Source organism: Oncorhynchus masou, unplaced genomic scaffold (assembly GCF_036934945.1).
Source record: "Oncorhynchus masou masou isolate Uvic2021 unplaced genomic scaffold, UVic_Omas_1.1 unplaced_scaffold_3444, whole genome shotgun sequence".
NCBI lineage: Eukaryota > Metazoa > Chordata > Actinopteri > Salmoniformes > Salmonidae > Oncorhynchus > Oncorhynchus masou.
The window spans coordinates 5024-22600 of NW_027009854.1; the positions used below are offsets into that span (position 1 = coordinate 5024).

Below are 17577 nucleotides of genomic sequence, written 5' to 3' on the forward strand. Positions count from 1 at the left end.
ATGTCCCTGTAGACAGCAGGATAGGACACCACAGGTTAGAGACGGAGTAGGAATTGGAGAATTTTGGTTAGCTGCAGTAGGCCAACATTGCATTCATCGTAAATCACACCAGGGGCTCTGTCCAAAATGGAACACTAGTGCACTATTTTTGACAAGGGCCTATAGCATCAAAAGTAGTGCACTACATAGGGAATAGGGTGTAGGAGAACTATGGGCCCTGATTAAAAGTAGTGCACTACACAGGGGAATAGGGTGCCATTTGGGACACCGGCCAGGCTCTTACTTGGCGGAGCGGATGTCGATGGTCCCCTCAGTTTCTCCTCGCTGTCGCTCTCAAAGTACATGAGTTTATCGTCTCTCAGTACGAACCAGCGCAGCTTCCAGTTCCGTCTGGACAGAGTGGACATGCCACCTCCCTTCTTATACAGCCAGCCACTCTTCAGACTGTCCTGCTTAGCCCTGAACCACATGAAGGTTTCGTCCTTCAACACACACCACCTCCGTCGCCACGGGATCATCAGTCCACCTGGGAGAGAGAGATTGTCACATTATCTTTCTTCCTCCACCAGCTTGGTTATATGTTCACTTTGGCAACACAAGTTTGGAAGTTAACTTTCCATGCCAATAAAGTGCATTGAATTGAACTGAATTGAGCGAGGGGGGAGAGGAATAGAGAAAGAGGGAAGAGAAAGGAGAGAGAGGAATAGAGAGAGAGGAGAGAGAGGAATAGAGAGAGAGGGGGAGAGAGAGAGAGAGAGAGAGAGAGAGAGAGAGAGAGAGAGAGAGAGAATGGAGAGAGGAGAGAGGAATAGAGAAATAGGGAGAGAGACGAAAGAGGAGAGAGAGAGGGGGAGGAGAGAGAGAAGGGAGAGAGAGGAATAGGGATATAAGGAGAGAGGGGAGAGAGAGAGAAATAGAGAAATAGGGAGAGAGAGGAGAGAGGAGAGGAGAGGAAGAGAGGGGGAGAGAGAGAAGGGAGTTAGAAGGGAGATAAAGAGGAGAGAGAGGGGAGAGAAAGAGGGGAGAGGGGGAGAGAGAGAGGAATAGAGAAATAGGGAAGAGAGAGCGGGGGAGAGAGAGAGGGATAGAGAAATAGGGGAGAGAGAGGAGATAGAGAGGGGAGAGAGGAATAGAGAAAGAGGGGGAGAGAGAGAGGGAGAGAGGAATAGAGAAAGAGGGGGACAGAGAGAGGGGAGAGAGAGAATAGAGAGAGAGGGGAGTGAGAGAGGGGGAGAGAAATAGAGAAAGAGAGCAGACTACTGGAGCTCTACAACATAACAGAAGCCTGCTAGACTACTGGATCTCTACAACATAACAGAAGCCTGCTAGACTACTGGAGCTCTACAACATAACAGAAGCCTGCTAGACTACTGGATCTCTACAACATAACAGAAACCTGCTGCACTAGTCCACTACAACATAACAGAAGCCTGCTAGACTACTGGAGCTCTACAACATAACAGAAGCCTGCTAGACTACTGGAGCTCTACAACATAACAGAAGCCTGCTAGACTACTGGAGCTCTACAACATAACATAAGCCTGCTAGACTACTGGATCTCTACAACATAACAGAAGCCTGCTAGACTACTGGAGCTCTACAACATAACAGAAGCCTGCTAGACTACTGGAGCTCTACACCATAACAGAAGCCTGCTAGACTACTGGATCTCTACAACATAACAGAAGCCTGCTAGACTACTGGAGCTCTACAACATAACAGAAGCCTGCTAGACTACTGGATCTCTACAACATAACAGAAGCCTGCTAGACTACTGGATCTCTACAACATAACAGAAGCCTGCTAGACTACTGGAGCTCTACAACATAACAGAAGCCTGCTAGACTACTGGAGCTCTACAACATAACAGAAGCCTGCTAGACTACTGGAGCTCTACAACATAACAGAAGCCTGCTAGACTACTGGAGCTCTACAACATAACAGAAACCTGCTGCACTAGTCCACTACAACATAACAGAAGCCTGCTAGACTACTGGAGCTCTACAACATAACAGAAGCCTGCGAGACTACTGGAGCTCTACAACATAACAGAAGCCTGCTAGACTACTGGAGCTCTACAACATAACAGAAGCCTGCTAGACTACTGGATCTCTACAACATAACAGAAGCTTGCTAGACTACTGGAGCTCTACAACATAACAGAAGCCTGCTAGACTACTGGAGCTCTACAACATAACAGAAGCCTGCTAGACTACTGGAGCTCTACAACATAACAGAAGCCTGCTAGACTACTGGATCTCTACAACATAACAGAAGCCTGCTAGACTACTGGAGCTCTACAACATAACAGAAGCCTGCTAGACTACTGGATCTCTACAACATAACAGAAGCCTGCTAGACTACTGGAGCTCTACAACATAACAGAAGCCTGCGAGACTACTGGAGCTCTACAACATAACAGAAGCCTGCTAGACTACTGGAGCTCTACAACATAACAGAAGCCTGCTAGACTACTGGAGCTCTACAACATAACAGAAGCCTGCTAGACTACTGGAGCTCTACAACATAACAGAAGCCTGCTAGACTACTGGAGCTCTACAACATAACAGAAGCCTGCTAGACTACTGGAGCTCTACAACATAACAGAAGCCTGCTAGACTACTGGAGCTCTACAACATAACAGAAGCCTGCTAGACTACTGGAGCTCTACAACATAACACAACATAACAGAAGCCTGCTAGACTACTGGAGCTCTACAACATAACAGAAGCCTGCTAGACTACTGGAGCTCTACAACATAACTGAAGCCTGCTAGACTACTGGAGCTCTACAACATAACAGAAGCCTGCTAGACTACTGGAGCTCTACAACATAACAGAAGCCTGCTAGACTACTGGAGCTCTACAACATAAAGCAGAAACCTGCTAGACTACTGGAGCTCTACAACATAACAGAAGCCTGCTAGACTACTGGAGCTCTACAACATAACAGAAGCCTGCTAGACTACTGGAGCTCTACAACATAACAGAAGCCTGCTAGACTACTGGAGCTCTACAACATAACAGAAGCCTGCTAGACTACTGTAGCTCTACAACATAACAGAAGCCTGCTAGACTACTGAGCTCTACAACATAACAGAAACCTGCTGCACTAGTCCACTACAACATAACAGAAGCCTGCTAGACTACTGGAGCTCTACAACATAACAGAAGCCTGCTAGACTACTGGAGCTCTACAACATAACAGAAGCCTGCTAGACTACTGGAGCTCTACAACATAACAGAAGCCTGCTAGACTACTGAGCTCTACAACATAACAGAAGCCTGCTAGACTACTGGAGCTCTACAACATAACAGAAGCCTGCTCTAGACTACTGGAGCTCTACAACATAACAGAAGCCTGATAGACTACTGGATCTCTACAACATAACAGAAGCCTGCTAGACTACTGGAGCTCTACAACATAACAGAAGCCTGCTAGACTACTGGATCTCTACAACATAACAGAAGCCTGCTAGACTACTGAGCTCTACAACATAACAGAAGCCTGCTAGACTACTGGAGCTCTACAACATAACAGAAACCTGCTGCACTAGTCCACTACAACATAACAGAAGCCTGCTAGACTACTGGAGCTCTACAACATAACAGAAGCCTGCTAGACTACTGGAGCTCTACAACATAACAGAAGCCTGCTAGACTACTGGAGCTCTACAACATAACAGAAGCCTGCTAGACTACTGGAGCTCTACAACATAACAGAAGCCTGCTAGACTACTGGAGCTCTACAACATAACAGAAGCCTGCTAGACTACTGGAGCTCTACAACATAACAGAAGCCTGCTAGACTACTGGAGCTCTACACAACATAACAGAAACCTTCTGCACTAGTCCACTACAACATAACAGAAGCCTGCTAGACTACTGGAGCTCTACAACATAACAGAAGCCTGCTAGACTACTGGAGCTCTACAACATAACAGAAGCCTGCTAGACTACTGGAGCTCTACAACATAACAGAAGCCTGCTAGACTACTGGATCTACAACATAACAGAAGCCTGCTAGACTACTGGAGCTCTACAACATAACAGAAGCCTGCTAGACTACTGGAGATCTACAACATAACAGAAGCCTGCTAGACTACTGGATCTACAACATAACAGAAGCCTGCTAGACTACTGGAGCTCTACAACATAACAGAAGCCTGCTAGACTACTGGATCTCTACAACATAACAGAAGCCTGCTAGACTACTGGAGCTCTACAACATAACAGAAGCCTGCTAGACTACTGGAGCTCTACAACATAACAGAAGCCTGCTAGACTACTGGAGAAACCTGCTCTACAACATAACAGAAGCCTGCTAGACTACTGGAGCTCTACAACATAACAGAAGCCTGCTAGACTACTGGAGCTCTACAACATAACAGAAGCCTGCTAGACTACTGGAGCTCTACAACATAACAGAAGCCTGCTAGACTACTGGAGCTCTACAACATAACAGAAGCCTGCTAGACTACTGGAGCTCTACAACATAACAGAAGCCTGCTAGACTACTGGAGCTCTACAACATAACAGAAGCCTGCTAGACTACTGGAGCTCTACAACATAACAGAAGCCTGCTAGACTACTGGAACATAACAGAAGCCTGCTAGACTACTGGAGCTCTACAACATAACAGAAGCCTGCTAGACTACTGGAGCTCTACAACATAACAGAAGCCTGCTAGACTACTGGAGCTCTACAACATAACAGAAGCCTGCTAGACTACTGGAGCTCTACAACATAACAGAAGCCTGCTAGACTACTGGAGCTCTACAACATAACAGAAGCCTGCTAGACTACTGGAGCTCTACAACATAACAGAAGCCTGCTAGACTACTGGATCTCTACAACATAACAGAAGCCTGCTAGACTACTGGAGCTCTACAACATAACAGAAGCCTGCTAGACTACTGGATCTCTACAACATAACAGAAGCCTGCTAGACTACTGGAGCTCTACAACATAACAGAAGCCTGCTAGACTACTGGAGCTCTACAACATAAAAGAAGCCTGCTAGACTACTAGTCCACTACAACATAACAGAAGCCTGCTAGACTACTGGAGCTCTACAACATAACAGAAACCTGCTGCACTAGTCCACTACAACATAACAGAAGCCTGCTAGACTACTGGAGCTCTACAACATAACAGAAGCCTGCTAGACTACTGGAGCTCTACAACATAACTGAAGCCTGCTAGACTACTGGAGCTCTACAACATAACAGAAGCCTGCTAGACTACTGGAGCTCTACAACATAACAGAAGCCTGCTAGACTACTGGAGCTCTACAACATAACAGAAACCTGCTACTGCACTAGTCCACTACACAACATAACAGAAGCCTGCTAGACTACTGGAGCTCTACAACATAACAGAAGCCTGCTAGACTACTGGAGCTCTACAACATAACTGAAGCCTGCTAGACTACTGGAGCTCTACAACATAACAGAAGCCTGCTAGACTACAACATGAGCTCTCTACAACATAACAGAAGCCTGCTAGACTACTGGAGCTCTACAACATAACAGAAACCTGCAACATAGACTGCTACTGGAGCTCTACAACATAACAGAAGCCTGCTAGACTACTGAGCTCTACAACATAACAGAAGCCTGCTAGACTACTGGAGCTCTACAACATAACAGAAGCCTGCTAGACTACTGGATCTCTACAACATAACAGAAGCCTGCTAGACTACTGGATCTCTACAACATAACAGAAGCCTGCTAGACTACTGGATCTCTACAACATAACAGAAGCCTGCTAGACTACTGGATCTCTACAACATAACAGAAGCCTGCTAGACTACTGGAGCTCTACAACATAACATAAGCCTGCTAGACTACTGGAGCTCTACAACATAACAGAAGCCTGCTAGACTACTGGAGCTCTACAACATAACAGAAGCCTGCTAGACTACTGGATCTCTACAACATAACAGAAGCCTGCTAGACTACTGGAGCTCTACAACATAACAGAAGCCTGCTAGACTACTGGATTCTACAACATAACAGAAGCCTGCTAGACTACTGGAGCTCTACAACATAACAGAAACCTGCTGCACTAGTCCACTACAACATAACAGAAGCCTGCTAGACTACTGGAGCTCTACAACATAACAGAAGCCTGCGAGACTACTGGAGCTCTACAACATAACAGAAGCCTGCTAGACTACTGGAGCTCTACAACATAACAGAAGCCTGCTAGACTACTCTACAACATAACAGCTAGACTACTGGAGCTCAACATAACAGAAGCCTGCTAGACTACTGGAGCTCTACAACATAACAGAAGCCTGCTAGACTACTGGAGCTCTACAACATAACAGAAGCCTGCTAGACTACTGGACAACATAACAGAAGCTGCTACTACTGGATCACAACATAACAGAAGCCTGCTAGACTACTGGAGCTCTACAACATAACAGAAACCTGCTGCACTAGTCCACTACAACATAACAGAAGCCTGCTAGACTACTGGAGCTCTACAACATAACAGAAGCCTGCTAGACTACTGGAGCTCTACAACATAACTGAAGCCTGCTAGACTACTGGAGCTCTACAACATAACAGAAGCCTGCTAGACTACTGGAGCTCTACAACATAACAGAAGCCTGCTAGACTACTGGAGCTCTACAACATAACAGAAACCTACAACATAACAGAAGCCTAGACTACTGGAGCTCTACAACATAACAGAAGCCTGCTAGACTACTGGAGCTCTACAACATAACAGAAGCCTGCTAGACTCTACAACATGGAGCTCTACAACATAACAGAAGCCTGCTAGACTACTGGAGCTCTACAACATAACAGAAGCCTGCTAGACTACTGGAGCTCTACAACATAACAGAAGCCTGCTAGACTACTGGAGCTCTACAACATAACAGAAGCCTGCTAGACTACTGGAGCTCTACAACATAACAGAAGCCTGCTAGACTACTGGAGCTCTACAACATAACAGAAGCCTGCTAGACTACTGGAGCTCTACAACATAACAGAAGCCTGCTAGACTACTGGAGCTCTACAACATAACAGAAGCCTGCTAGACTACTGGAGCTCTACAACATAACAGAAGCCTGCTAGACTACTGGAGCTCTACAACATAACAGAAGCCTGCTAGACTACTGGAGCTCTACAACATAACAGAAGCCTGCTAGACTACTGGATCTCTACAACATAACAGAAGCCTGCTAGACTACTGGAGCTCTACAACATAACAGAAGCCTGCTAGACTACTGGAGCTCTACAACATAACAGAAGCCTGCTAGACTACTGGAGTTCTACAACATAACAGAAGCCTGCTAGACTACTGGAGCTGCTACAACATAACAGAAGCCTGCTAGACTACTGGAGCTCTACAACATAACAGAAGCCTGCTAGACTACTGGAGTCCACTACAACATAACAGAAGCCTGCTAGACTACTGGAGCTCTACAACATAACAGAAGCCTGCTAGACTACTGGAGCTCTACAACATAACAGAAGCCTGCTAGACTACTGGAGCTCTACAACATAACAGAAGCCTGCTAGACTACTGGATCTCTACAACATAACAGAAGCCTGCTAGACTACTGGAGCTCTACAACATAACAGAAGCCTGCTGCACTAGTCCACTACAACATAACAGAAGCCTGCTAGACTACTGGAGCTCTACAACATAACAGAAGCCTGCTAGACTACTGGAGCTCTACAACATAACAGAAGCCTGCTAGACTACTGGAGCTCTACAACATAACAGAAGCCTGCTAGACTACTGGAGCTCTACAACATAACAGAAGCCTGCTAGACTACTGGAGCTCTACAACATAACAGAAACCTGCTAGACTACTGGAGCTCTACAACATAACAGAAGCCTGCTAGACTAACTGGAGACTACTGGAGCTCTACAACATAACAGAAGCCTGCTAGACTACTGGAGCTCTACAACATAACAGAAGCCTGCTAGACTACTGGATCTCTACAACATAACAGAAGCCTGCTAGACTACTGAGCTCTACAACATAACAGAAGCCTGCTAGACTACTGGAGCTCTACAACATAACAGAAGCCTGCTAGACTACTGGATCTCTACAACATAACAGAAGCCTGCTAGACTACTGGAGCTCTACAACATAACATAAGCCTGCTAGACTACTGGAGCTCTACAACATAACAGAAGCCTGCTAGACTACTGGAGCTCTACAACATAACAGAAGCCTGCTAGACTACTGGATCTCTACAACATAACAGAAGCCTGCTAGACTACTGGAGCTCTACAACATAACAGAAGCCTGCTAGACTACTGGATCTCTACAACATAACAGAAGCCTGCTAGACTACTGGAGCTCTACAACATAACAGAAGCCTGCTAGACTACTGGAGCTCTACAACATAACAGAAGCCTGCTAGACTACTGGATCTCTACAACATAACAGAAGCCTGCTAGACTACTGGATCTCTACAACATAATAGAAGCCTGCTAGACTACTGATCTCTACAACATAACAGAAGCCTGCTAGACTACTGGAGCTCTACAACATAACAGAAGCCTGCTAGACTACTGGAGCTCTACAACATAACAGAAGCCTGCTAGACTACTAGAGCACTACAACATAACAGAAGCCTGCTGCACTTGTCCACTACAACATAACAGAAGCCTGCTAGACTACTGGAGCTCTACAACATAACAGAAGCCTGCTAGACTACTGGAGCTCTACAACATAACAGAAGCCTGCTAGACTACTAGAGCACTACAACATAACAGAAGCCTGCTAGACTACTGGAGCTCTACAACATAACAGAAGCCTGCTAGACTACTGGAGCTCTACAACATAATAGAAGCCTGCTAGACTACTAGAGCACTACAACATAACAGAAGCCTGCTAGACTACTGGAGCTCTACAACATAACAGAAGCCTGTTAGACTACTGGAGCTCTACAACATAACAGAAGCCTGCTAGACTACTGAGCTCTACAACATAACAGAAGCCTGCTAGACTACTGGAGCTCTACAACATAATAGAAGCCTGCTAGACTACTAGAGCTCTACAACATAACAGAAGCCTGTTAGACTACTGGAGCTCTACAACATAACAGAAGCCTGCTAGACTACTGGAGCTCTACAACATAACAGAAGCCTGCTAGACTACTGGAGCTCTACAACATAACAGAAGCCTGCTAGACTACTGGAGCACTACAACATAACAGGTGCCTGAAACATCTACATACCTGTCAACCAGTGGTTTATCAAGCATCTGTCCCAAATAGCACTCCCCAATGGGCCCTGGTCAAAAGTAGTGCACTATAAAGGGAATAGGGTGCTATTGGTGAATGTACTCACCCTTCATGTAGAGGTAGCTGTGAAAGTATGGAGGCCCAGAGCCGTTCAGTATATTGACCCTTCCATTGGAGACCTCCTCGTCTGTGTCCACATAACCATCGGTGCTTGTGTCACTGTCGATAAACTGAACATCACATACATAGACATATTATTACACAGCTAATGTCTAGCCTGAGCACACACAGATCTGGGACCAGGCTGGGATAGTATGGTTCTGTTATAGATCTGGGACCAGGCTAGGATAGTATGGTTCTGTTATAGATCTGGGACCAGGCTGGGATAGTATGGTTCTGTTATAGATCTGGGACCAGGCTAGGATAGTATGGTTCTGTTAGTGATGTAGGTCTGGGACCAGGCTTGGAGAGTATGGTTCTGTTAGTGATGTAGATCTGGGACCAGGCTAGGATAGTATGGTTCTGTTAGTGATGTAGATCTGGGACCAGGCTAGGATAGTATGGTTCTGTTAGTGATGTAGATCTGGGACCAGGCTAGGATAGTATGGTTCTGTTAGTGATGTAGATCTGGGACCAGGCTAGGATAGTATGGTTCTGTTAGTGATGTAGGTCTGGGACCAGGCTAGGATAGTATGGTTCTGTTATAGGTCTGGGACCAGGCTCGGATAGTATGGTTCTGTTAGTGATGTAGATCTGGGACCAGGCTAGGATAGGATGGTTCTGATAGTAATGTTATAGATCTGGGACCAGGCTAGGATAGTATGATTCTGTTATAGATCTGGTACCAGGCTAGGATAGGATGGTTCTGATAGTAATGTTATAGATCTGGGACCAGGCTAGGATAGTATGATTCTGTTATAGATCTGGTACCAGGCTAGGATAGTATGGTTCTGTTGTAGATCTGGGACCAGGCTAGGATAGTATGGTTCTGTTGTAGGGCTGTGACCAGGCTAGGATAGTATGGTTATGTTGTAGGTCTGGGACCAGGCTAGGATAGTATGGTTCTGTTGTAGGTCTGGGACCAGGCTAGGATTGTATGGTTCTGATAGTAATGTTATAGATCTGGGACCAGGCTAGGATAGTATGGTTCTGTTGTAGATCTGGGACCAGGCTAGGATAGTATGGTTATGTTGTAGGTCTGGGACCAGGCTAAGATAGTATGGTTCTGTTGTAGGGCTGTGACCAGGCTAGGATAGTATGGTTATGTTGTAGGTCTGGGACCAGGCTAGGATAGTATGGTTCTGTTGTAGGTCTGGGACCAGGCTACAAAAGGTCTATTTGACTGAAAGGCCTTTCTACTATTTGAATCATGTATATACAGTATTACACTCCTTCCGTTGCCTCCAACTGCTCTTAATCATGTATATATTTTTTGATCCATACTGGATATGTTTCTGCCACCCTGAGATTCAGGGTCAGTGGTCAGGTATTCTGCCGCTGTGTACTCTCTGTTTAAGGCCAAATGGCATTCTCGTTTGCTCTGTTTTTTTGTTGATTCTGTCCAATGTGTGATTTGGTTGGGTCTAATTGTGTTGCTGTTCTGAGGCTCTCTCTCTCTCTCCTTGTCTCTCTCTCTCCTTGTCTCTCTCTCTCTCTCTCTCTCTCTCTCTCTCTCTCTCTCATACAGTACTCTGTATGCCCTGGGCTCTCCAACCCTGTTCCTGCAGCTACCCAGTACTCTGTATACCATGGGCTCTCCAACCATGTTCCAGTACTCTGTATACCATGGGCTCTCCTACCCTGTTCAGCTACCCAGTACTCTGTATACCATGGGCTCTCCAACCCTGTTCCAGTACTCTGTATACCATGGGCTCTCCAACCATGTTCCAGTACTCTGTATACCATGGGCTCTCCAACCCTGTTCCAGTACTCTGTATACCATGGGCTCTCCTACCCTGTTCAGCTACCCAGTACTCTGTATACCATGGGCTCTCCAACCCTGTTCCAGTACTCTGTATACCATGGGCTCTCCTACCCTGTTCAGCTACCCAGTACTCTGTATACCCTGGGCTCTCCAACCCTGTTCCTGCAGCTACCCAAGTGCTTAATTATTGAAAACAAATTCAATCTGTTGGGGAAGCTCAATAGTAACATTTTTTCACAATGAAACATATTTCATTAAACTGTTGACGGGGAGGAGATGGAAACGCATGGTACTGTATAGTTAAAGTTATTATGAAAATATATATTTTTAAATCCCCTATTACTAGGCTATTCACTACAAATTTTAGGCTAACTGTAAACTGGCCTGCTCAATCAATGAACCAACAGCATCGCCTCGGGCTGTATGTTCTCTCCCAGACTCATGGGTAGAACGTTTGGTGCATAGCAGAAGGTAACCAGTCCACCCATGATGCATCATAATACAGTCTACACTCAAAGGCCAGTAATAGAATTTGTTTAATTTTGGAGTATAGGGTATAGCAGGGAAGGGCAACTTAGATGGGGGTGGGGGCCACCAATTTAGATGGGGTTGGGGGCCACCAACTTAGATGGGGTTGGGGGTCACCAACTTAGATGGGGTTGGGGGCCACCAACTTAGATGGGGTTGGGGGCCACCAACTTAGATGGGGTTGGGGGTCACCAACTTAGATGGGGTTGGGGGCCACCAACTTAGATGGGGTTGGGGGTCACCAACTTAGATGGGGTTGGGGGCCACCAACTTAGATGGGGGGTGGGGGCCACCAAAAAGCAGAACTCATCATGAGGGGTCGCAATGGCTCGTGGGTCTGCGTACCCACATCCATGATGAGTTAATTTCCTGGATTCTACACATCTCGCCACAGGGTGGAGACAAATGTTTGCAGTTTTGAATATGATAACTGATGATCAATGGGCCCCACCCCGTTCGGTAATTTGACAATGCTTACTACAAGTTTAGATACAGTAGCTGACCGCTAGACTAACTTACCAACTAACTGACCTATTAATCTAACCGTCAACAATAAGTTGGGTCCTCGACTGGGTACCTGGTCTGCAAAAGGTGGGGGGATGACCGCCAGTTGCCCATCACGAGGCTAGACCAATTATATAACAAAGATGTCTTAAATCGGCCATGTGTCATATGTGGTTGGCTTTGTATTGTATAACAGCACAATTATCATCAGGTTTTCTTCAGGCTTGGGCTCATAGATGGACCGATGCTCATGCATCAGCTCTAATATGCTTATGGGTGTTTTGAATGAATCAGCACCTTTAGAAAGGGCTGGCCAGTTTGTTGTTAGGCTTTGAAACAACATCCACGACAAACATGTTTTACACTGTTAAAACCTGCTGTTGAACATCTTTCCTCAAATTAATCATTACAGGGAGGTGAGTTAGAGTGGTTAAAGGGACAATATAGCCCTGAGTACCAGTCCATTAGGATCTGATGGAGGGACAATAGAGCCCTGAGTACCAGGCCATTAGGATCTAATGGAGTGACAATAGAGCCCTGAGTACAAGGCCATTAGGATCTGATGGAGGGACAATAGAGCCCTGAGTACCAGGCCATTAGGATCTAATGGAGTGACAATAGAGCCCTGAGTACAAGGCCATTAGGATCTAATGGAGTGACAATAGAGCCCTGAGTACCAGGCCATTAGGATCTAATGGAGGGACAATAGAGCCCTGAGTACAAGGCCATTAGGATCTGATGGAGGGACAATAGAGCCCTGAGTACCAGGCCATTAGGATCTAATGGAGTGACAATAGCTCCCTGAGTACCAGGCCATTAGGACCTGATGGAGGGACAATAGCTCCCTGAGTACCAGGCCGTTAGGACCTGATCGAGGGACAGTAGAGCCCTTAGTACCAGTCCATTAGGACCTGATGGAGGGACAATAGAGCCCTGAGTACCTGGCCATTAGGACCTGATGGAGGGACAATAGAGCCCTGAGTACCAGGCCACCAGGCCAGTTAGGTACCACCAAAGCATGTCTAGAGTGCAGAAAAGGAGATTGCTGTGACTCAACGTTCATGTGGAATTTGACTGAGGTAATACGGTCACCAGCTGTAGTCTGTCAGAACAATATGACTGGGAGCCATGTGATCCGTGAAACACATGCTGCAGAAGGATGTACTTCCGTCCAACGGATCTGTGTAGCTAGATATGAGTAGTACTCGGTCAATATAAGGACAATCCATTTCAATGTACATCTACTGTAACACCGTATCATAACGACTAAAAAGCTCAAGGAAAACGCTCTTTTAACACTTTCAGTTTGTAGAACTGTTTCAGTATATCAATCTGTTTCGGTATATCGATCTGTTTCGGTATATCGATCTGTTTCAGTATATCGATCTGTTTCAGTATATCGATCTGTTTCAGTATATCGATCTGTTTCAGTATATCAATCTGTTTCAGTATATCGATCTGTTTCAGTATATCGATCTGTTTCAGTATATCGATCTGTTTCAGTATATCGATCTGTTTCAGTATATCGATCTGTTTCAGTATATCGATCTGTTTCAGTATATCGATCTGTTTCAGTATATCGATCTGTTTCAGTATATCGATCTGTTTCAGTATATCGATCTGTTTCAGTATATCGATCTGTTTCAGTATATCGATCTGTTTCAGTATATCGATCTGTTTCAGTATATCAATCTGTTTCAGTATATCAATCTGTTTCAGTATATCGATCTGTTTCAGTATATCGATCTGTTTCAGTATATCGATCTGTTTCAGTATATCGATCTGTTTCAGTATATCGATCTGTTTCAGTATATCGATCTGTTTCAGTATATCGATCTGTTTCAGTATATCGATCTGTTTCAGTATATCAATCTGTTTCGGTATATCGATCTGTTTCGGTATATCAATCTGTTTCAGTATATCAATCTGTTTCAGTATATCGATCTGTTTCAGTATATCGATCTGTTTCGGTATATCAATCTGTTTCGGTATATCAATCTGTTTCGCATATCGATCTGTTTCGGTATATCGATCTGTTTCGTATATCGATCTGTTTCAGTATATCAATCTGTTTCAGTATATCGATCTGTTTCAGTATATCGATCTGTTTCAGTATATCGATCTGTTTCAGTATATCAATCTGTTTCAGTATATCAATCTGTTTCAGTATATCAATCTGTTTCAGTATATCAATCTGTTTCGGTATATCAATCTGTTTCAGTATATCGATCTGTTTCAGTATATCGATCTGTTTCAGTATATCAATCTGTTTCAGTATATCAATCTGTTTCAGTATATCGATCTGTTTCAGTATATCGATCTGTTTCAGTATATCGATCTGTTTCAGTATATCGATCTGTTTCAGTATATCAATCTGTTTCAGTATATCAATCTGTTTCAGTATATCAATCTGTTTCAGTATATCAATCTGTTTCAATATATCAATCTGTTTCAGTATATCGATCTGTTTCAGCATATCGATCTTGAAAAGAGCGGATGCTTAATGACTAACATGTAAATGTAGTACAAGTATGTAAACATAGTACTCACAGAGTCTGAGCTGCCTCTGAAGGAGTCCAGGCTGTTCTGAGTAGGTAGTAGGTAGTAGGTACAGTAGTCTGTAGTAGGTATAGTAGTGTGTAGTAGGTATGTATGTAAACATAGTACTCACAGAGTCTGAGCTGCCTCTGAAGGAGTCCAGGCTGTTCTGAGTAGGTAGTAGGTAGTAGGTACAGTAGTCTGTAGTAGGTATAGTAGTGTGTAGTAGGTATGTATGTAAACATAGTACTCACAGAGTCTGAGCTGCCTCTGAAGGAGTCCAGTAGGGTGTAGTAGGTATGTATGTAAACATAGTACTCACAGAGTCTGAGCTGCCTCTGAAGGAGTCCAGTAGTCTGTAGTAGGTATAGTAGTGTGTAGTAGGTATGTATGTAAACATAGTACTCACAGAGTCTGAGCTGCCTCTGAAGGAGTCCAGGCTGTTCTGAGTACAGGATGATTTCCTCAGCACCTCCTCGTCAGTTGCATGTCCGTCCGTGATACTGGCTCCGTCTCCCGAGCCTGTACTCCCCTGCACCTCCTCAAACTCCTCCTGGTCACAGTCTGACTCTGTGTCAGGTAGGATGCTAAAGGAGATCTCCTCCCTGGCTCCTGGGACAGGCACAGTGGGCATAAAGTCTACCCTAGAGGGAGCCACGTCTCCTCTTCTCACTGGCACAGCCTCAGGGACTGTGGTGGGCATAACGTCTACCCTGGCGCAGGGTCTGTTGGGTATAACCTCGAATCTTCTGGGTACTCTGTTGATGTCTGGAGCCACCTCTGTTCTCCTGGTGGGTTGGTGGCACAAAGCTTTACCTCCTCCGGTGGTGAGGGCAGGGAGAGGAGGTGGAGCAGGGTGGTGTGTAGGGACACTAGATCCATAGGAGGTGAGGGGGTAGTAAACAGGGGGGCAACATGGGGCCTGTGAGAGGGCCAGGGCCTGTGCTACTAGTCCCTCAGCGAAGGCCGGAGGAGGAGGAGGGAGGGAGGAGAAGAGCTCCTGGTCCAGAGGGATCTCCGCAGGGAGAGGAAAGTCAGGAAGGGGGATACCACTACCGGGACACTCCTCCTTAGCATGGAAGCCCTCATCCACCTCCTCCACCTCCTCCTCGGCCCGGCCCAGAGGAGCGGTGCTCTCTGAGGGGTCGTGGAGATTCTCCTCGCTGGACAGACTCTGTTCCAGACCCCCAAAGTCCAGGAGCTCCAGGAACTCTGTAGCCACGCGAGACGCCTCCTTCTCCAGCCGGTAGATCTCTGCGTCCCTCCTCTGCCGGAGCTCCTCCCCGTTCCCTCCCAGGCCGTCCCTAACATGGACACCCCGTCCTCCTTCTGGCGCTGCAGCCCTCTCAATCTCCTTCTCCAGTCGAAGGATCTCCTCCATCTGACGGGACTCCTCCTCGGAGGTGTGGGGGTGCAGGGAGTGGGACAGGGACACCTCCTTGTGGTACACCTCCTCATGAGGAGCAAGATACTCCATCCTCAGGGAGTTCCTAAAGGGAGAGAAGAAGAGAAAGAACACAATTAGATGGTTAACTGATGGCTGACAGTACAGTACCAGTGTATGTTGGTTGGCTGATGGCTGACAGTACAGTACCAGTGTATGTTGGTTGGCTGATGGCTGACAGTACCAGTGTATGTTGGTTGGTTGGATGATGGCTGACAGTACCAGTGTATGTTGTTTGGTTGGCTGATGGCTGACAGTACAGTACCAGTGTATGTTGTTTGGCTGATGGCTGACAGTAAAGTACCAGTGTATGTTGGTTGGTTGGTTGGCTGATGGCTGAATGTACCAGTGTATGTTGGTTGATTGGCTGATGGCTGACAGTACAGTACCAGTGTATGTTGGTTGGTTGGCTGATGGCTGACAGTACCAGTGTATGTTGGTTGGTTGGCTGATAGCTGACAGTACAGTACCAGTGTATGTTGGTTGGCTGATGGCTGACAGTACAGTACCAGTGTATGTTGGTTGGCTGATGGCTGACAGTACAGTACCAGTGTATGTTGGTTGGTTGGCTGATGGCTGACAGTACAGTACCAGTGTATGTTGGTTGGTTGGCTGATGGCTGACAGTACAGTACTAGTGTATGTTGGTTGGCTGATGGCTGATAGTATCAGTGTATGTTGGTTGGCTGATGGCTGACAGTACAGTACCAGTGTATGTTGGTTGGCTGATGGCTGACAGTACAGTACCAGTGTATGTTGGTTGATTGGCTGATGGCTGACAGTACAGTACCAGTGTATGTTGGTTGGCTGATGGCTGACAGTACAGTACCAGTGTATGTGGGTTGGCTGATGGCTGACAGTACAGTACCAGTGTATGTTGGTTGGTTGGCTGATGGCTGACAATACCAGTGTATGTTGGTTGGCTGATGGCTGACAGTACAGTACCAGTGTATGTTGGTTGGCTGATGGCTGACAGTACAGTACCAGTGTATGTTGGTTGGCTGATGGCTGACAGTACAGTACCAGTGTATGTGGATTGGCTGATGGCTGACAGTACAGTACCAGTGTATGTTGGTTGGCTGATGGCTGACGGTACAGGACCAGTGGATGTTGATTGGCTGATGGCTGACAGTACAGTAACAGTGCATGTTGGTGTACCTGTTGTTAGCTGTAGTGTTTTTTCTCTTCCTGTCCGTTGCTAAGCTCCTCCTCTTTTCTACTCAGTGCTTCATGCTCCTGTTGTAGTCTCAGTCTCTCCTCCTCCTTCCTCAACTCCTCCAGCTCTAACACCCTTTGTCTCTCCTCCTCTTCCTCTCTCCTTCTCCGCTCCTCTTCCTCTCTCCTTCTCCGCCCCTCCTCCTCTTCCTCCCTCCTCCTCCGTTCCTCCTGCTCTCGTCTCGTCTCCTCTTCCAGCCTCCTG

At 46.0% G+C, this 17577-nt stretch overlaps 1 protein-coding gene across 1 annotated transcript; it reads right to left on the minus strand.

Annotated features, from left to right (window-relative positions):
* Window positions 1-283: 283 nt before the first annotated feature.
* On the minus strand, window positions 284-16191 carry LOC135534463 (unconventional myosin-X-like; the record flags this gene model as incomplete). Its single annotated transcript, XM_064961448.1, has 3 exons — window positions 15124-16191; window positions 9327-9450; window positions 284-526 (listed from the first exon to the last, which is right to left on the minus strand). Coding segments are annotated over exons 1-3 (1435 nt in total), but the record flags the coding sequence as incomplete, so codon positions are not given.
* Window positions 16192-17577: the final 1386 nt, after the last annotated feature.